Source organism: Salmo salar, chromosome 17 (genome assembly GCF_965601325.2).
Source record: "Salmo salar chromosome 17, fSalSal1, whole genome shotgun sequence".
NCBI lineage: Eukaryota > Metazoa > Chordata > Actinopteri > Salmoniformes > Salmonidae > Salmo > Salmo salar.
The window spans coordinates 27,012,295-27,034,733 of record NC_138307.1 but is presented as its reverse complement, the minus strand read 5'-3'; the positions used below and the strand labels follow the sequence as shown (position 1 = coordinate 27,034,733).

The 22,439-nt window shown below is 42.9% G+C and overlaps 1 protein-coding gene across 1 annotated transcript; it reads left to right on the top strand.

Annotated features, from left to right (window-relative positions):
* The first annotated feature begins 6,025 nt into the window (after positions 1-6,025).
* Positions 6,026-22,118, top strand: LOC106574900 (immunoglobulin-like domain-containing receptor 1). The gene is made up of 7 exons (XM_045699488.2): positions 6,026-6,261; positions 10,457-10,627; positions 13,639-13,788; positions 14,152-14,271; positions 18,214-18,360; positions 19,594-19,716; positions 19,822-22,118. Exons 1-7 carry the CDS (start codon positions 6,213-6,215, stop codon positions 20,685-20,687), a joined length of 1,626 nt encoding a protein of 541 aa, XP_045555444.1. The 5' UTR covers positions 6,026-6,212; the 3' UTR covers positions 20,688-22,118.
* Positions 22,119-22,439: the final 321 nt, after the last annotated feature.

Below are 22,439 nucleotides of genomic sequence, written 5' to 3'. Positions count from 1 at the left end.
TCAGATAACAACAACTATGTCAGATAGATAACAACTATGTCAGATAGATAACAACAACTATGTCAGATAACAACAACTATGTCAGATAGATAACAACAACTATGTCAGATAGATAACAACAACTCTGTCAGATAGATAACAACAACTATGTCAGATAACAACAACTATGTCAGATAGATAACAACAACTATGTCAGATAGATAACAACAACTATGTCAGATAGATAACAACAACTCTGTCAGATAGATAATAACAACTATGTCAGACAGATAACAACAACTATGTCAGATAGATAACAACAACTATGTCAGATAGATAACAACAACTATGTCATATAGATAACAACAACTCTGTCAGATAGATAATAACAACTCTGTCAGATAGATAACAACAACTATGTCAGATAACAACAACTCTGTCAGATAGATAACAACAACTATGTCAGATAACAACAACTATGTCAGATAGATAACAACAACTATGTCAGATAGATAACAACAACTCTGTCAGATAGATAACAACAACTATGTCAGATAGATAATAACAACTATGTCAGATAGATAACAACAACTATGTCAGATAGATAACAACAACTATGTCAGATAGATAACAACAACTATGTCAGATAGATAACAACAACTATGTCAGACAGATAATAACAACTATGTCAGATAGATAACAACAACTATGTCAGATAACAACAACTATGTCAGATAGATAACAACAACTATGTCAGATAGATAACAACAACTATGTCAGATAACAACAACTATGTCAGATAGATAACAACAACTATGTCAGATAGATAATAACAACTATGTCAGATAACAACAACTATGTCAGATAGATAACAACAACTCTGTCAGATAGATAACAACAACTATGTCAGATAGATAACAACAACTATGTCAGATAGATAACAACAACTATGTCAGATAACAACAACTATGTCAGATAGATAACAACAACTATGTCAGATAGATAATAACAACTATGTCAGATAGATAACAACAACTATGTCAGATAGATAACAACAACTATGTCAGATAGATAACAACAACTATGTCAGACAGATAATAACAACTATGTCAGATAGATAACAACAACTATGTCAGATAGATAACAACAACTCTGTCAGATAGATAACAACAACTATGTCAGATAGATAACAACAACTATGTCAGATAACAACAACTATGTCAGATAACAACAACTATGTCAGATAGATAACAACAACTATGTCAGATAGATAACAACAACTATGTCAGATAACAACAACTATGTCAGATAACAACAACTATGTCAGATAGATAACAACAACTCTGTCAGATAGATAACAACAACTATGTCAGATAGATAACAACAACTATGTCAGATAGATAACAACAACTATGTCAGATAGATAACAACAACTATGTCAGATAGATAACAACAACACTGTCAGATAATAACAACTATGTCAGATAGATAACAACAACTATGTCAGATAGATAACAACAACTATGTCAGATAGATAACAACAACTATGTCAGATAGATAACAACAACTATGTCAGATAGATAACAACAACTATGTCAGATAGATAACAACAACTATGTCAGATAGATAACAACAACTATGTCAGATAACAACAACTATGTCAGATAACAACAACTATGTCAGATAGATAACAACAACTATGTCAGATAGATAATAACAACTATGTCAGATAACAACAACTATGTCAGATAGATAACAACAACTATGTCAGATAGATAACAACAACTATGTCAGATAGATAACAACAACTATGTCAGATAGATAACAACAACTATGTCAGATAGATAACAACAACTATGTCAGATAGATAACAACAACTATGTCAGATAGATAACAACAACTATGTCAGATAGATAATAACAACTATGTCAGATAGACAACAACTATGTCAGATAGATAACAACAACTCTGTCAGATAGATAACAACAACTATGTCAGATAGATAACAACAACTATGTCAGATAGATAACAACAACTATGTCAGATAGATAACAACAACTATGTCAGATAGATAACAACAACTATGTCAGATAGACAACAACTCTGTCAGATAGATAACAACAACTATGTCAGATAACAACAACTCTGTCAGATAGATAACAACAACTATGTCAGATAGATAACAACAACTATGTCAGATAGACAACAACTATGTCAGATAACAACAACTATGTCAGATAGATAACAACAACTATGTCAGATAGATAATAACAACTATGTCAGATAACAACAACTATGTCAGATAGATAACAACAACTATGTCAGATAGATAACAACAACTATGTCAGATAACAACAACTATGTCAGATAGATAACAACAACTATGTCAGATAGATAACAACAACTATGTCAGATAGATAACAACAACTATGTCAGATAGATAACAACAACTATGTCAGATAGATAACAACAACTATGTCAGATAGATAACAACAACTATGTCAGATAGATAACAACAACTATGTCAGATAGATAATAACAACTATGTCAGATAGATAACAACAACTATGTCAGATAGATAACAACAACTATGTCAGATAACAACAACTATGTCAGATAGATAACAACAACTATGTCAGATAGATAACAACAACTATGTCAGATAGATAACAACAACTATGTCAGATAGATAACAACAACTATGTCAGATAGATAACAACAACTATGTCAGACAGATAATAACAACTATGTCAGATAGATAACAACAACTATGTCAGATAACAACAACTATGTCAGATAGATAACAACAACTATGTCAGATAGATAACAACAACTATGTCAGATAACAACAACTATGTCAGATAGATAACAACAACTATGTCAGATAGATAATAACAACTATGTCAGATAACAACAACTATGTCAGATAGATAACAACAACTATGTCAGATAGATAACAACAACTATGTCAGATAGATAACAACAACTATGTCAGATAGATAACAACAACTATGTCAGATAACAACAACTATGTCAGATAGATAACAACAACTATGTCAGATAGATAACAACAACTATGTCAGATAGATAACAACAACTATGTCAGACAGATAACAACAACTATGTCAGATAGATAACAACAACTATGTCAGACAGATAATAACAACTATGTCAGATAGATAACAACAACTATGTCAGATAGATAACAACAACTCTGTCAGATAGATAACAACAACTATGTCAGATAGATAACAACAACTATGTCAGATAACAACAACTATGTCAGATAACAACAACTATGTCAGATAACAACAACTATGTCAGATAGATAACAACAACTATGTCAGATAGATAACAACAACTATGTCAGATAGATAACAACAACTATGTCAGATAACAACAACTATGTCAGATAGATAACAACAACTATGTCAGATAGATAACAACAACTATGTCAGATAGATAACAACAACTATGTCAGATAGATAACAACAACTATGTCAGATAGATAACAACAACTATGTCAGATAACAACAACTATGTCAGATAACAACAACTATGTCAGATAGATAACAACAACTATGTCAGATAGATAACAACAACTATGTCAGATAACAACAACTATGTCAGATAGATAACAACAACTATGTCAGATAGATAACAACAACTATGTCAGATAGATAACAACAACTATGTCAGATAGATAACAACAACTATGTCAGATAGATAACAACAACTATGTCAGATAGATAACAACAACTATGTCAGATAGATAACAACAACTATGTCAGATAGATAATAACAACTATGTCAGATAACAACAACTATGTCAGATAGATAACAACAACTCTGTCAGATAGATAACAACAACTATGTCAGATAGATAACAACAACTATGTCAGATAGATAACAACAACTATGTCAGATAGATAACAACAACTATGTCAGATAACAACAACTCTGTCAGATAGATAACAACAACTATGTCAGATAACAACAACTCTGTCAGATAGATAACAACAACTATGTCAGATAGATAACAACAACTATGTCAGATAACAACAACTATGTCAGATAACAACAACTATGTCAGATAGATAACAACAACTATGTCAGATAGATAATAACAACTATGTCAGATAACAACAACTATGTCAGATAGATAACAACAACTATGTCAGATAGATAATAACAACTATGTCAGATAGATAACAACAACTATGTCAGATAGATAACAACAACTATGTCAGATAGATAACAACAACTATGTCAGATAACAACAACTATGTCAGATAGATAACAACAACTATGTCAGATAGATAACAACAACTATGTCAGATAGATAACAACAACTATGTCAGATAGATAATAACAACTATGTCAGACAGATAATAACAACTATGTCAGATAGATAACAACAACTATGTCAGATAACAACAACTATGTCAGATAGATAACAACAACTATGTCAGATAACAACAACTATGTCAGATAGATAACAACAACTATGTCAGATAGATAACAACAACTATGTCAGATAGATAACAACAACTATGTCAGATAGATAACAACAACTATGTCAGATAGATAACAACAACTATGTCAGATAGATAACAACAACTATGTCAGATAACAACAACTATGTCAGATAGATAACAACAACTATGTCAGATAGATAACAACAACTATGTCAGATAGATAACAACAACTATGTCAGATAGATAACAACAACTATGTCAGATAGATAACAACAACTATGTCAGATAGATAACAACAACTATGTCAGATAACAACAACTATGTCAGATAGATAGACTTTTTACTGGGGCAAATGGCACCCTATTCCCTACATAGTAAACTATTTTTGACCAGAGACCAAAAAGTTGTGCATTTTGGGGCAACCTGGCTCTGCCCTAAGTCCTGTTGTCTCCTCAGAGTTGAACAAACAGCCTGTCGGTCCCCAGCTGGAGGGACCAGGGAGCCGCTGGCTCTGCCCTAAGTCCTGTTGTCTCCTCAGAGTTGAACAAACAGCCTGTCGGTCCCCAGTTGGGGGGACCAGGGAGCCACTGGCTCTGTTCTGAGACCTGTTGTCTCCTCAGAGTTGAACAAACAGCCTGTCGGTCCCCAGCTGGGGGGACCAGGGAGCCGTTGGCTCTGTTCTGAGACCTGTTCTCTCCTCAGAGTTGAACAAGCAGCCTGTCGGTCCCCAGCTGGGGGGACCAGGGGGCCGCTGGCTCTGCTCTGAGACCTGTTGGCCCAAGGCCTGTAGGGCTCTATAGGCTTTACATTCACATGGTAATGTTCTGGGGCCGCATGCTTTGTCCATTGGGAAACTATGTTCACAGGGCACTAAAACACTGCTTAGAGGTCTACACAAGACAGTGCCAAATAAGACACAAAACGGGGGGAGAGAAAGGGGGGAGAGAGAAAGAAGGGGAGGGAGAGAGAGAAATGCTAAGCCAATGTTTGCTTAGTTTACAGGTGTTAGGCTACTACACTGTTTGTCATCAAACAGCTAGAATGGGATTTTTTCAATCAAATGAATTAACAAGTATTATGGTGTGGACTGAATTGATTCCTGAATTGATTCCCACCCTCATCTAAAACCGTCACAAAGTCAGCAACGTTTGTGTCAGCATAGGGTCTAGGCTACTGGTAACATCCAGTGGTTTCATGCTAGGCCTCCAGTCTCCTGGATCACTTCACCCGTTGTAGGCTAGTGTCTTTGCCTTTTAAATTATATTCATCTAACATTAAAAATGAACCTTTCGTATTCCAAACGAAGTAAAAACATTCCACTCTAGGCTAATTATTCCGTAACAATGTCATGTGAAAAAAAGACCCTAAATCACATTTAAAAAAGCAGAATATTAATTGATGTAATAAAGTAATTATTTAAATATCGAATTAATTAACATATTACAGATTTACCGTCGCTTTCATTGTGTATTGTCATAGCGGCATTTTAGTTGAAACCGTCCCATTCTGCGGTAGGAAGCACCTGTCCACGTCACATACACTACCTGTTTCTGGGTGGGGTCTGTCTGTCTCCGCAACCGTCAAACCAAATTCCCCAAAGGTGTCGGACAAGGAAGGAGCCGTCTTCAACACAAAACACAACACAGACAGAACAATGGGGAGTCTGTTTAGGAGGATAATGTAGGTCTTTCCTTTTTTTATATAGATAATTCATTGGACGATATATTTATTAGTTTAATCGATCAATCATCAACGATGAGGAGGTTGATACTGGCCGCGTTCGTCCTCTCTTCCCTACCGACAGGTGAGTTTTTGTTGATGAAAATTAGCAATTCATATTTGAATCGTTAAACGTTGTCAATTCGTCCTGTTCTTGCATTAGAGCTTCGTTTCATTTAGTCGCCTCAAAAGTTTATACTATTGTAATGTATCCATCCACAACCCAAAAAGTTACAATGACTTTAGGCACGAGCCGGGGTATCGGTCACATGATGGACAGATACCGATGAGTTCTCACGATGACTCGCACTGTAGTCCTATCAAATTACAGTTACTGATCCTTATCTAGAGTTAGACCTACTCATAATGAAATACTGTAGATTGAAAATGGAATTCACCTTTTTTAGAGCCAAACTCCTGTTGGTTTGGCTCCTCTCGAGAGAGGTGGAATGGGTGTTAGTTAATCTGACATTTCACCTCAATAATTGTAATTATGGAGGGTATTCAAGGACAAGGACATAGACTGACAGTTACAGAGTAACCTGACTAGCCTAAATGGCAACCTGGTCTCAGAGCATTTCGTATTATTCTGTACGTAAATCCGGGTCACTCCATTTAGTGTGATATGTCATGTTTGGTATGGTTACATAAGACTAACTGTTACTTAAGGCAAAAACGAAAGTTGGGTGGGTGTATAATGCAAACGTCTAGCTCTAGCAACCCAAAGGTTACGAGTTCATCACGGACAACTTCAGCATTTTAGCTTATTAGGAACTTTTCAACTACTTGCTACTTTGCATCTACTTAGCATGTTAGCTAACCCTTCCCCTAACAATTTTAGCTAACCCTTCCCCTAACACTAGCCTTAATCCTTTAACCTAACTCCTAAACTCAACCTTAACCCCTAGTCTAGCTAACGTTAGCAAGCTGTCTAACGTTAACCACCTAGCTACAATTTGTAACATATCATACTTTTAGAAAATTCCTAACATAATGTATGTTTTGCAAATTCCTAACATGTAATACGAATTGTAAGTTTTAACATATCATAGGAAATGTGTGATGGACATCCACAAATTAATACATACCATATGAAACTTAACATATCATACTAAATGGAGTGTCTCGGATTTACATACAGAATAATACGAAATGCTCTGAGACCAGGTTGTAAATGGTGGTCTATTGCCTATATCCCTCAACTCTGGACCTCAAAGTCAGTTCCATTGCGTTTTTTCAGGGCTCTCCAAAACTGTCCCTGGGGAGAAACCGTCCCGTAGGTTTTCACTCTAACCTTAATCTAGCACACCTGATTCTAATAATTAGCTGGTTGATAAACTGAACCAGGTTAGTTACACTTGGACTTAGAGCGAAAACCTACAGGAGGGTAGCTCTCCAGGAACAGGGTTGGAGAACCCTGTCGTATGGTAAGGGTTGAATACACCTGGCCTATACTGTAGAGGTATTTTTACAATCAAAATGGAAGTTGAGTCTATTTGAATAGCATCAAACTGTTTCCTGTCTCTTTCTTTCAGTCACTAGTTTTTCTGGTTGAACCACTTTCAGCAGGGCTCTGTCACACACACGTACACATACTCTATTCCATTATTTTATTCTCTCTATCTCAAATTCAATATGCTTTAACCCAATGAGTCCCACCGGAACGCCAGCGCATTTTGGTAGCAACGATTCATCTGTGATATAACGGGGGCTGAGCTAGAGCGGTGTTTGTGAGACTAGGGCAATCCGAATGGTTTGAGCTACAAACTATTAAAGCCATCTCTGAAAAGCTGAGACTCTCAGGAACACGTACATGTGACATATTTAGGTCTATGACCTCACAAGCTACAGAAGTGTCGTTAGAAGGTAAGGTTCTTCTACATAGATCATAGGAAATCCCAGGACATAGTGTCTATAATACTGTAAGGGGTTCTTCTACATAGATCATAGGAAATCCCAGGACATAGTGTCTATAATATTGTAATAAGCTCACATAGTTGCTGTCACAAACTCCACACAGTTGTCACTGACTAGTTGGATATTCATTTCCCCAGTGAGCAAAGTATTTCTGTACTTACAGCATTCATATAAATTCATTCTGATCAGGTTTGTGCTTTGGCTGACCTTGTTTTTTGTATTGACATTTGTCATTAAAACTCATGAATACAACTGTTTATGTCAAATAGTTTTGTGTTCTACTTGTAGCCCTGGTTGTCCTGAAAATAAACTGTTTAAACACTTCATTGTGAGGGTAAATATAAGGGCTGGACGTGCAGATCAATGAGAAGCTGATTTTTGCTGGGGCCTCGGGACTGATGGGGTTAACGCACAACTGAGCAAGAGGACAAGTACATTAGAGTGTCTAGTTTGTGTCTAGTTTGAGAAACAGATGCCTCACAAGGCAGCTTCATTAAATAGTACCCGCAAAACACCAGTCTCAACGTCAACAGTGAAGAGGCGACTCCGGGATGCTGGCCTTCTAGGCAGAGTTCCTCTGTCCAGTGTCTGTGTTATTTTGCCCATCTTAATCTTTTATTTTTATTGGCCAGTCTGAGATATGACTTTTTCTTTGCAACTCTGCCTAGAAGGCCAGCATCCCGGAGTCGCCTCTTCACTGTTGACGTTGAGACTGGTGTTTTGCGGGTACTATTTAATGAAGCTGCTAGTTGAGGACTTGTGAGGCGTCTGTTACTTAAACTAGACACTCTAATGTACTTGTCCTCTTGCTCAGTTATGCACTGGGGCCTCCCACTCCTCTTTCTGTTCTGGTTAGAGCCAGTTTTCACTGTTCTGTGAAGGGAGTAGTACACAGCGTTGTACGAGATCTTGTTGCTTGGCTATTTCTCGCATGGAATAGCCTTCATTTCTCGGAACAAGAATAGACTGAAGAGTTTCAGAAGAAAGTACTTGGTTTCTGGCCATTTTGAGCATGTAATCGAACCCACGAATGCTTATGCTCCAGATACTCAACTAGTCTAAAGAAGGCCAGTTTTATTGCTTCTTTAATCATAACAACAGTTTCCAGCTGTGAAGTGCACCAGTCCCTCCTGCAGCAAAGCACCCCCACAACATGATGCTGCCACTCCCGTGCTTCACGGTTGGGATGGTGTTCTTCGGCTTGCAAGTATCCCCCTTTTTCCTCCAAACATAACGATGGTAATTATGGCCAAACAGTTCTATTTTTTTTCATCAGACCAGAGGACATTTCTCCAAAAAGTACAATCTTTGTCCCCATGTGCAGTTGCAAATCGTAGTCTGGCTTTTTTATGGTGGTTTTGGAGCAGTGTCTTTTTCCCTGCTGAGCGGCCTTTCAGGTTATGTCGATATAGGACTCGTTTTACTGTGGATATAGATACTTTTGTACCTGTTTCCTCCAGCATCTTCACAAGGTCCTTTGCTGTTGTTCTGGGATTGATTTGCACTTTTCGCACCAAAGTACGTTCATCTCTAGGAGACAGAACGCGTCTCCTTCCTGAGCGGTATGACAGCTGCGTGGTCCCATGGTGTTTATACTTGCGAACTATTGTTTGTACAGATGAACGTGGTACCTTCAGGCGTTTGGAAATTGCTCCCAAGGATGAACCAGACTTGTGGAGGTCTACAATTTTTTTTCTGAGGTCCTGGCTGATTTCTTTTGATTTTCCCATGATGTCAAGCAAAGAGGCACTGAGTTTGAAGGTAGGCCTTGAAATACATCCACAGGTACCCCTCCAATTGACTCAAAAATATATCAATTAGCCTATCAGAAGCTTCTAAAGCCATGACATCATTTTCTGGAATTTTCCAAGCTGTTTAAAGGCACAGTCAACTCGGTGTATGTAAACTTCTGACCCACTTGAATTGTGATTCACTTATAATTCACTGTAATAATTTGTCTGTAAACAATTGTTGGAAAGATTACTTGTGTGATGCACAAAGTAGATGTCCTGACCGACTTGCCAAAACTATAGTTTGTTAACAAGAAATTTGTGGAGTGGTTGAAAAGCGAGTTTGTGACTCCAACCTAAGTGTATGTAAACTTACGACTTCAACTGTAGATATTCCATGAAGAATCTGCCGTTTCCAGCTACAATAGTCATTTACAACATCAACAATGTCTACACTGATTTAATTTAATGTTATTTTAATAGACAAAAATGTGTTTCTTCAAAAACAAGAACATTTCTAAGTGACCCCAAACTTGTGAACGGTAGTGTACATTCACCCTTTCACATATATACATATACATACACACACACACACACACACACACACTGACATGATGTATTCTCTCCCATCAGAGGTGCAGAGTGTCCAGGTGAATGTTCCTCAGACAGAGAGGAGTACAGCTCTGTTTGCCTCCGTCATCCTGAAGTGTGACTACTCCACCTCCGCTAACCAGCAGGATGTCCAGGTCACCTGGCGATACAAGTCCTTCTGCAAGGACCCCATCCTGGAGTATTACTCCCAAGGTTAGTTATGGACCCTGTACTCGTCCCCAGGTTAGTTATGGACCCTGTACTAGTCCCAAGGTTAGTTATGGACCCTGTACTAGTCCCAAGGTTAGTTATGGACCCTGTACTAGTCCCCAGATTAGTTATGGACCCTGTACTAGTCCCAAGGTTAGTTATGGACCCTGTACTAGTCCCAAGGTTAGTTATGGACCCTGTACTAGTCCCCAGATTAGTTATGGACCCTGTACTAGTCCCAAGGTTAGTTATGGACCCTGTACTAGTCCCCAGGTAAGTTATGGACCCTGTACTAGTCCCAAGGTTAGTTATGGACCCTGTACTAGTCCCAAGGTTAGTTATGGACCCTGTACTAGTCCCCAGATTAGTTATGGACCCTGTACTAGTCCCAAGGTTAGTTATGGACCCTGTACTAGTCCCAAGGTTAGTTATGGACCCTGTACTAGTCCCCAGATTAGTTATGGACCCTGTACTAGTCCCAAGGTTAGTTATGGACCCTGTACTAGTCCCAAGGTTAGTTATGGACCCTGTACTAGTCCCCAGGTAAGTTATGGACCCTGTACTAGTCCCCAGGTTAGTTATGGACCCTGTATTTGTACCCAGGTAAGTTATGGACCCTGTACTAGTCCCCAGGTAAGTTATGGACCCTGTACTAGTCCCCAGGTTAGTTATGGACCCTGTACTAGTCCCCAGGTTAGTTATGGACCCTGTACTAGTCCCCAGGTTAGTTATGGACCCTGTACTAGTCCCCAGGTTAGTTATGGACCCTGTACTAGTCCCCAGGTAAGTTATGGACCCTGTACTAGTCCCCAGGTAAATGATGGACCCTGTACTAGTCCCCAGGTAAATGATGGACCCTGTACTAGTCCCCAGGTAAATTATGGACCCTGTACTAGTCCTCAGGTTAGTTATGGACCCTGTACTAGTCCCCAGGTAAGTTATGGACCCTGTACTAGTCCCCAGGTTAGTTATGGACCCTGTCCTGGAGTATTACTCCCCAGGTTAGTTATGGACTCTGTACTAGTCCCCAGGTTAGTTATGGACTCTGTACTAGTCCCCAGGTTAGTTATGGACCCTGTACTAGTCCCCAGGTTAGTTATGGACCCTGTACTAGTCCCCAGGTTAGTTATGGACCCTGTACTAGTCCCCAGGTTAGTTATGGACCCTGTACTAGTCCCCAGGTTAGTTATGGACCCTGTCCTGCAGTATTACTCCCCAGGTTAGTTATGGACCCTGTACTAGTCCCCAGGTTAGTTATGGACCCTGTCCTGGAGTATTACTCCCCAGGTTAGTTATGGACCCTGTACTAGTCCCCAGGTTAGTTATGGACCCTGTCCTGGAGTATTACTCCCCAGGTTAGTTATGGACCCTGTCCTGGAGTATTACTCCCCAGGTTAGTTATGGACCCTGTCCTGGAGTATTACTCCCCAGGTTAGTTATGGACCCTGTCCTGGAGTATTACTCCCCAGGTTAGTTATGGACCCTGTCCTGGAGTATTACTCCCCAGGTTAGTTATGGACCCTGTCCTGGAGTATTACTCCCCAGGTTAGTTATGGACCCTGTCCTGGAGTATTACTCCCCAGGTTAGTTATGGACCCTGTCCTGGAGTATTACTCCCCAGGTTAGTTATGGACCCTGTCCTGGAGTATTACTCCCCAGGTTAGTTATGGACCCTGTCCTGGAGTATTACTCCCCAGGTTAGTTATGGACCCTGTCCTGGAGTATTACTCCCCAGGTTAGTTATGGACCCTGTCCTGGAGTATTACTCCCCAGGTTAGTTATGGACCCTGTCCTGGAGTATTACTCCCCAGGTTAGTTATGGACCCTGTCCTGGAGTATTACTCCCCAGGTTAGTTATGGACCCTGTCCTGGAGTATTACTCCCCAGGTTAGTTATGGACCCTGTCCTGGAGTATTACTCCCCAGGTTAGTTATGGACCCTGTCCTGGAGTATTACTCCCCAGGTTAGTTATGGACCCTGTCCTGGAGTATTACTCCCCAGGTTAGTTATGGACCCTGTCCTGGAGTATTACTCCCCAGGTTAGTTATGGACCCTGTCCTGGAGTATTACTCCCCAGGTTAGTTATGGACCCTGTCCTGGAGTATTACTCCCCAGGTTAGTTATGGACCCTGTCCTGGAGTATTACTCCCCAGGTTAGTTATGGACCCTGTCCTGGAGTATTACTCCCCAGGTTAGTTATGGACCCTGTCCTGGAGTATTACTCCCCAGGTTAGTTATGGACCCTGTCCTGGAGTATTACTCCCCAGGTTAGTTATGGACCCTGTCCTGGAGTATTACTCCCCAGGTTAGTTATGGACCCTGTCCTGGAGTATTACTCCCCAGGTTAGTTATGGACCCTGTCCTGGAGTATTACTCCCCAGGTTAGTTATGGACCCTGTCCTGGAGTATTACTCCCCAGGTTAGTTATGGACCCTGTCCTGGAGTATTACTCCCCAGGTTAGTTATGGACCCTGTCCTGGAGTATTACTCCCCAGGTTAGTTATGGACCCTGTCCTGGAGTATTACTCCCCAGGTTAGTTATGGACCCTGTCCTGGAGTATTACTCCCCAGGTTAGTTATGGACCCTGTCCTGGAGTATTACTCCCCAGGTTAGTTATGGACCCTGTCCTGGAGTATTACTCCCCAGGTTAGTTATGGACCCTGTCCTGGAGTATTACTCCCCAGGTTAGTTATGGACCCTGTCCTGGAGTATTACTCCCCAGGTTAGTTATGGGGGAAGTGAAGGGAACTGGCCTGGAGCTGGGTTTGGGAGTTGGGCTACATGTTAACTACTTGGGCTACAGTTTGACGGTGTATATAGGCAAATTCTAAGGTTGTTAGTGGTTGGGTAGATGAGTTTGCTGTAGTGTTTTCTTCAGGTTTGTAGTGAGGCCCAAACTTCCTGTCTCCCTCTAGAACCTGAAATATTAATTAAATTACAGGTGATGTACAGTAACACTCAGTCAGTCACACACAGACACACACTTCTGTATGAAACATATCTCCCTCTATAGCGTACCAGAATGCTCTGCAGCTGGGTCAGGATCCGGCCAATGACTGCCCAGACCGCCAGCGCACGGTGAGGATCATCGTCCAGAAGAGAGGCACCAACGAGGCCATACTGGGCACAGAGTACCGGGAACGCAAGATCTCCGTCCAGAACAGTGAGTCTAGACAGCCTTGGGTTGCAAAGTTCCAGTAACTTTCCCTAAATCCCCCAGTTTGATAGAAATCCTGGTTGGAGAATTCCAAATTCCCTGCTTAAATCCCTCCTGATACCGGATATCATCCAACCTGGGGATTTCTGGAAAACCTGGGAATTTTAGGAACGTTACTGGAATTTTGTAACTTTAATCCAGACACAATATCACACCTGCATTAACTAATCAAAATAGTGGTGGAAAACAACAACAATGTGAAATGACTGGCGGTTCCCAGAAGAATGGATTGAGAAACAATGTATGAATGTGTGCTCTTTGTTGCTACTCTGACATGTTATGACGTTGTTGGGCTGTCTTCCCCCACAGAGGCTGACCTGGTGATCAATGAGATCATGTGGTGGGACAACGGAGTTTACTACTGTTCTGTGGAAGCCACAGGAGACACCAGCGGCGGCTTGGATGGCGTGATCAACCTCATGGTCTACAGTAAGTTGACCACAACCACAGCTATGACCACAACCTGTCGTGTTCATAAAGCGTCTCTGAGTAAGAGTGCTGATCTAGGATCAGGTCCTTCCTGTCCATGTCATCTGATTCGTTAAGAGGTCCTTCCTGTCCATGTCATCTGATTCGTTAAGAGGTCCTTCCTGTCCATGTCATCTGATTCGTTAAGAGGTCCTTCCTGTCCATTTTTATTGTATTTTTATTTCACCTTTATTTAACCAGGTAGGCCAGGTGAGAACAAGTTCTCATTTACAACTGCGACCTGGCCAAGATAAAGCAAAGCAGTGCGACAAAAACAACAACACAGAGTTACACATGGAATTAACAAATGTACAGTCAATAACACAATAGAAAAATCTATTGCACCTACTTGCACCCATGACCAGTGTGTGCAAATGTAGTAAGATTAGGGAGGTAAGGCAATAAATAGGCCATAGAGGTGAAATAATTACAATTTAGCATTAACACTGGAGTGATAGATGTGCAGATGATGATGTGCAAGTAGAGATACTGGGGGGCAATAGAGCTATATATATATATGGGGATGAGGTAGTTGGGTGTGCTATTTACAGATTGGCTGTGTACAGGTACAGTGATCAGTAAACTGCTCTGACAGCTGATGCTTAACTTCTATGGGCTAGGTGGGACGCTTGCGTCCCACCTACTCAACAGCCAGTGTAATCCCGTGGCGCGATATTCAAATACCTCAAAAATGCAAAAACTTCAATTTTTCAAACATATGACTATTTTACACCATTTTAAAAACAAGACTCTCGTTAATCTAACCACACTGTCCGATTTCAAAAAGGCTTTACAACGAAAGCAAAACATTAGATTATGTCAGCAGAGTACCCAGCCAGAAATAATCAGACACCCATTTTTCAAGCTAGCATATAATGTCACATAAACCCAAACCACAGCTAAATGCAGCACTAACCTTTGATGATCTTCATCAGATGACAACCCTAGGACATTATGTTATACAATACATGCATGTTTTGTTCAATCAAGTTCATATTTATATCAAAAACCAGCTTTTTACATTAGCATGTGACTAGCATGTGACTAGCATTCCCACCGAACACTGCCGGTGAATTTACTAAATTACTCACGATAAACGTTCACAAAAAACATAACAATTATTTTAAGAATTATAGATACAGAACTCCTCTATGCACTCGATATGTCCGATTTTAAAATAGCTTTTCGGTGAAAGCACATTTTGCAATATTCTCAGTAGATAGCCCGGCATCACAGGGCTAGCTATTTAGACACCCAGCAAGTTTAGCACTCACCAAAGTCAGATTTACTATAAGAAAAATGTTATTACCTTTGCTGTTCTTCGTCAGAATGCACTCCCAGGACTTCTACTTCAATAACAAATGTTGGTTTGGTCCCAAATAATCCATTGTTATATCCAAATAGCGGCGTTTTGTTCGTGCGTTCAAGACACTATCCGAAAGGGTAAATAAGGGTGACTAGCATGGCGCATTTCGTGACAAAAAATTTGTAAATATTTCATTACCGTACTTCGAAGCATGTCAACCGCTGTTTAAAATCAATTTTTATGCCATTTTTCTCGTAAAAAAGCGATAATATTCCGACCGGGAAAGCCTGTATACGTACAAAGAGAGAGAAAATAAATACATCTCGTGCCCTCGTGCACGAGCGTGAGTCTCAGAGTACTCTGACCAGCCACTATCCAAACGCGATAATGTGTTTCAGCCAAAGGCTGCCTCGATATCATTCAGCTTTTTCCCGGGTTCTGAGAGCCTATGGGAGCCGTAGGAAGTGTCACGTTACGACAAAGATCCTCAGTCTTCAATAAAAAGAGCCAAGATGAACAACAACTTGTCAGAGAGGGCGCTTCCTGTTTGGAATCTTCTCAGGTTTTTGCATGCCATATGAGTTCTGTTATACTCACAGACACCATTCAAACAGTTTTAGAAACTTTAGGGTGTTTTCTATCCAAAGCCAATAATTATATGCATATTCTAGTTACTGGGCAGGAGTAGTAACCAGATTAAATCAGGTACGTTTTTTATCCGGCCGTGTCAATACTGCCCCCTAGCTCTAACAGGTTAAAGTTAGAGAGGGAGATATAAGACTTCAGCTTCAGTGATTTTTGCAATTTGTTCCAGTCATTGGCAGCAGAGAATTGGAAGGAAAGGAGGCCAAAGAAGGTGTTGGCTTTGGGGATGACCAGTGAAATATACCTGCTGGAGCGCGTGCTATGGGTGGGTGTTGCTATGGTGGCCATTGAGCTGAGATAAGGCGGGGCTTTACCTAGCAAAGACTTATAGATGACCTGGAGCCAGTGGGTTTGGCGACGAATATGTAGCGAGGGCCAGCCAACGAGAACATACAGGTCGCAGTGGTGGGTAGTATATGGGGCTTTGTTGACAAATCGGATGGCACTGTGATAGACTACATCCAATTTGCTGAGTAGAGTTGGAGGCTATTTTGTAAATGACATCGCCTAGGTCAAGGATCGGTAGGATAGTCAGTTTTACGAGGGTATGTTTGGCGGCATGAGTGAAGGAGGCTTTGTTTTGCGAAATAGGAAGCCGATTCTAGATTTCATTTTGGATTGGAGATGCTTAATGTGAGTCTGGAAGGAGAGTTTACAGTCTAACCAGACACCTAGGTATTTGTAGTTGTCCACATATTCTAAGTCAGAACCGTCCAGAGTAGTGATGCTAGTCGGGCGGGCAGGTGTGAGCAGCGATCGGTTGAAGAGCATGCATTTAGTTTTACTTGCATTTAAAAGCAGTTGGAGGCCACGGAAGGAGTGCTGTATGGCATTGAAGCTCGTTTGGAGGTTTGTTAACACAGTGTCCAAAGAAGGGGTAGATGTATACCGAATGGTGTCGTCTGCGTAGAGGTGGATCAAAGAATCACCAGCAGCAAGAGCGACATCATTGATGTTTACAGAGAAAAGCGTCGGCCCGAGAATTGAACCCTGTGGCACCCCCATAGAGACTGCCAGAGGTCCGGACAACAGGCCCTCCGATTTGACACACTGAACTTTATCTGAGAAGTAGTTGGTGAACCAGGTGAGGCAGTCATTTGAGAAACCAAGGCTGTTGAGTCTGCCGATAAGAATGCGGTGATTGACAGAATCGAAAGCCTTGGCCAGGTCGATGAAGACGGCTGCACAGTACTGTCTTTTGTCGATGGCGGTTGTGATATTGTTTAGGACCTTGAGCGTGGCTGAGGTGCACCCATGACCAGCTCTGAAACCAGATTACATAGTGGAGAAGGTACGGTGGGATTCGAAATAGTCGGTGATCTGTTTGTTAACTTGGCTTTCGAAGATTTGAGAAAGGCATGGCAGGATGGATATAGGTCTGTAACAGTTTGGGTCTAGAGTGTCTCCCCCTTTGAAGAGGGGGATGACCCCGGCAGCTTTCCAATCTTTGGGGATCTCGGACGATACGAAAGAGAGGTTGAACAGGCTAGTAATAGGGGTTGCAACAATTTTGGCGGATAATTTTAGAAAAAGAGAGTCCAGATTGTCTACCCCAGCTGATTTGTAGGCGTCCAGATTTTACAGATCTTTCAGAACATCAGCTGTCTGGATTTGGGTGAAGGAGAAGTGGGGGGGGGCTTGGGAAAGTTTCTGCGGGGGGTACAGCGCTGTTGGCCGGGGTAGGGGTAGCCAGGTGGAAAGCATGGCCAGCCGTAGAAAAATGCTTATTGAAATGCTTGATTATCATAGATTTATGTTTCCATGTCATCTTATTCATTAAGAGAAGCCACAGCTTATATCAGCACTAGTCCTACTGTGAAACACTTTGTAAATACGGACCCTGGTGGGAATGGACTCTTAAGTGAAGTGACATGGGTATAAGTGCATGTCTGTTTCCCAACCTAGTAAGTATCATCTGGTGTAATGATTTCCTGTGTTGTGGCTGTCTCCAGACTGGCTGACGGTGCTGTTCATGGTGATTGGAGCTCTGCTCCTCATCCTGCTCTTCTGTATCTGCTGCTGCCAGTGTTGTCCTCAGAGGTGCTGCTGCTACGTCCGCTGTCCCTGCTGCCCACAGACCTGCTGCTGTCCTGAGAAAGGTAGGGAAGGGCCTCTCTGTCTGTCCCTGCTGCCCACAGACCTGCTGCTGTCCTGAGAAAGGTAGGGAAGGGCCTCTCTGTCTGCCCCTGCTGCCCACAGACCTGCTGCTGTCCTGAGAAAGGTAGGGAAGGGCCTCTCTGTCTGTCCCTGCTGCCCACAGACCTGCTGCTGTCCTGAGAAAGGTAGGGAAGGGCCTCTCTGTCCCTGCTGCCCACAGACCTGCTGCTGTCCTGAGAAAGGTAGGGAAGGGCCTCTCTGTCCCTGCTGCCCACAGACCTGCTGCTGTCCTGAGAAAGGTAGGGAAGGGCCTCTCTGTCCCTGCTGCCCACAGACCTGCTGCTGTCCTGAGAAAGGTAGGGAAGGGCCTCTCTGTCCCTGCTGCCCACAGACCTGCTGCTGTCCTGAGAAAGGTAGGGAAGGGCCTCTCTGTCCCTGCTGCCCACAGACCTGCTGCTGTCCTGAGAAAGGTAGGGAAGGGCCTCTCTGTCTGTCCCTGCTGCCCACAGACCTGCTGCTGTCCTGAGAAAGGTAGGGAAGGGCCTCTCTGTCTGTCCCTGCTGCCCACAGACCTGCTGCTGTCCTGAGAAAGGTAGGGAAGGGCCTCTCTGTCCCTGCTGCCCACAGACCTGCTGCTGTTCTGAGAAAGGTAGGGAAGGGCCTCTCTGTCTGTCCCTGCTGCCCACAGACCTGCTGCTGTCCTGAGAAAGGTAGGGAAGGGCCTCTCTGTCTGTCCCTGCTGCCCACAGACCTGCTGCTGTCCTGAGAAAGGTAGGGAAGGGCCTCTCTGTCTGCCCCTGCTGCCCACAGACCTGCTGCTGTCCTGAGAAAGGTAGGGAAGGGCCTCTCTGTCTGTCCCTGCTGCCCACAGACCTGCTGCTGTCCTGAGAAAGGTAGGGAAGGGCCTCTCTGTCTGTCCCTGCTGCCCACAGACCTGCTGCTGTCCTGAGAAAGGTAGGGAAGGGCCTCTCTGTCCCTGCTGCCCACAGACCTGCTGCTGTCCTGAGAAAGGTAGGGAAGGGCCTCTCTGTCTGTCCCTGCTGCCCACAGACCTGCTGCTGTCCTGAGAAAGGTAGGGAAGGGCCTCTCTGTCTGTCCCTGCTGCCCACAGACCTGCTGCTGTTCTGAGAAAGGTAGGGAAGGGCCCCTCTCTCTTCTTTCTTTCTCTCACTCACTCTCTTTCTCCCACACTTAGGCTCCCTCTCACCTCTTCCTCTGTGTCTCTCTCTCTCCAGCGGTGATGCAGCACAGGATGATGAAGGATGCCCAGAGGGCCATGGGTCCATGGATGGGAGGTCAGCCTATGTACAGCCCCATGAGCCACGGCTCCTCACAGATGAACCCTCTGCTGTATGCAGGTTAGTACCACACACACACACAGCAGAGCTATGCTTCTGATCTTCTAAATGTGTCTTTAACAAATCCATATTTGTCACTTATCATGGTTTTCTCTATCCCATCAGGCTCCCAATCAGGGAAGAGCATCGCCATGGCCCCCATGCCCCTCCCCCCTCCCCCGTCCGGCTACAACATGCCCCCCAGTGTCCATGCTGCCAGCGTCTACGGCAACCAACATCCCGGCAACAAGCAGATGCTGGACTACCTGGAGAGCCAGGTGAGGGGCATGGATGGGACCAGCCCCATGATGCAGCCACAGCCCCACCACCAGCAGCTCCAGATGATACCCCCTCCCCCTCAGTACATGATGCAGCCCCAGCATGTCCCCTTCTCAGCGGGTCCTCCCAGCATGCTCTCTGGCCTGGACGACGGGGCCGTGGAGTACCGCGGGGTCATCCAGATGCCTCCCATCATAGAGCAGCCTGGACGAGGGGGTCGGAGAGGGGGCCAGCCGCCGCTTGCTCCTAAAACACGTCCACCCAGCTCCAGAGAAAGCAGCCGCAGTGAGAGTCGCTTCACCAATCACCGTGACGACCGCAGCGAAGCCGGCGGGCGCCATTACCCGTCGCCGCCAAGGAGCCATGGCATGCCAAGGAGCTTCAGCGAAGACTTTCTGGACGGGGAGAGCCGGGGGGCGCGAGGTCGAACGGGTTCACGTGACGACCTCAGCGACAGGGTCCCTCGATCCCGCTCCAGAGACGACCTGTTTGAGGAGCAGCGTCGCGCCCCGCCTCCCAGCAACTACTCCCGCTCCCGCAGAGGGTCGTTCAGTTCAGATGAGGATGAAAACAGCAGGAGAGGAGAGGGCAGAGGTCACAGGAGAGGAGGAGGAGAAATGTATTCGGACACCCCGTCCAGCTATTCTGAATACGAGCCGGGACAGAAACCACCAAGGAGGAATGAGCGTTACTCTGTTAAAACTCTGCTTTAGTTAGTACACTGAATACACACTCCTAAACACACACACACACACACACACACACACACACACACACACACACACACACACACACACACACACACACACACACACACACACACACACACACACACACACACACACACACACAACCCCTTCAAAAGCATTTACCATCTGACAATGGTATTTGATCCATGCCTTCAATTACACATAATCATATTATCACGCAGATATGAAAGAATCACTCACAAAGACACATGGGTGCATACTACTTGGTCTCGTCACTGCTTCCATTCAGGGAGCCTTTAAATAATGTGTCCCGCTACAGGACAAGAGTTCTGGCAGGGGCACTGTGGTCATCTGATCTGGGCTCTCACTGGCTACCTCTCCTTTCCTTCTGCTGGATGGTATTACAACAGCCCCCTCTGCTGGTTGAACGGATAAGTGCAGATAAGTGCCCAATCTTAACAATCTGTTGTGTAAACAAAAGCTGTGTGTGCAGTACAGTAGTCAGCCAGCCAGTCAGTCAGCCAGTCAGTCAGTCAGCCAGTCAGTCAGCCCTCAACAGTAAATGAGCAGTTGAAAGGCTCAGCATTGGGAAATCAGAGACTGTAGAAAGAGCTGAGGTTGGGCAATTTTGCAGAGCTAAGCAATTGTCTTTGGTCATCAGCCATGTTGTCCTCCTCCTTCACCTTCGCTCTTTGTTTTCCTCCATCGGCCCTACATCTCTCCATCTTGTATTATCCTAACGGGGAAAGAAAGGACTAAACGAGAGAAATGAATGACAACATATGAAAGACTTAGAAAGCACGAATGATAGCTTGCGGCATGCAATTCGACATGTCGATCTGATTTTCCAGATTCATACTCTAGAACATTTACAATTTCTTGAACGTTTTTGAAGTTACTACACATATCTTAAGTTGACGTTTTGAAGGGTATTTTGGTTTTATATTTGACATTTTATTTGTATCATTGCCATAACATTGTTAACAGATGAGAATAATACATAATATGCCTTATTTAATTGTTTGTCAAAAGTAAACCCGAAAACAAAATGTTTACTGTTTGTTTTTAGCCATAGCCTATGTAGGCTTGTATTCCATGATCATTCAGGTCCCTTTTCTACATGTTGTACATGTAAATAGTTTGAATTGTGCGCTCTGCCTGGACATGTTGACTTGTGAATATTCAGTTATGTAGGTATCGATATGGCTCACGATATTTCACATGTGAGGAAAATGAGCAAAGACGATGTGCTGTTACGTGAAGTCAGTTTGCTTAGGGACTTATCCTATTAGAGAAAGCAAAACCACCACCATCTCCTCAGGGGGAACTAGGCTTCGATGTGAAGATCACAGCTGTATGATTTGGTGGTGGTGTAAGTTACTCCCTCTTAGGGACAATGAAGGAAATGCTTTCAATAAAGTTATTTTATAGATACCTTTGTGTACAGGTGTCTTCTTCACCCAACTGGTTCCCATTTCAAACATGCAGGAGGCAAATGACACACTCACACTGACACCCAACAGGCTGGCCTATAGCACACTGACACTAGGAAGCTCCTCCATTGTCCAGTAAGTTCCACAGACAGGAAATGCCTGCTTCAGATCTATATATGATCACCTTGTGTTGTGATCAGATTAGCTCAAGGCAAGGTAAAGACAAATTGACAGAATTTATTTGAGTGAAATTACATTCAGGGTCAAATGCCATCCATATAAGATATGTGCCATGGGATGTCATACTCGCTTGTGATAATGT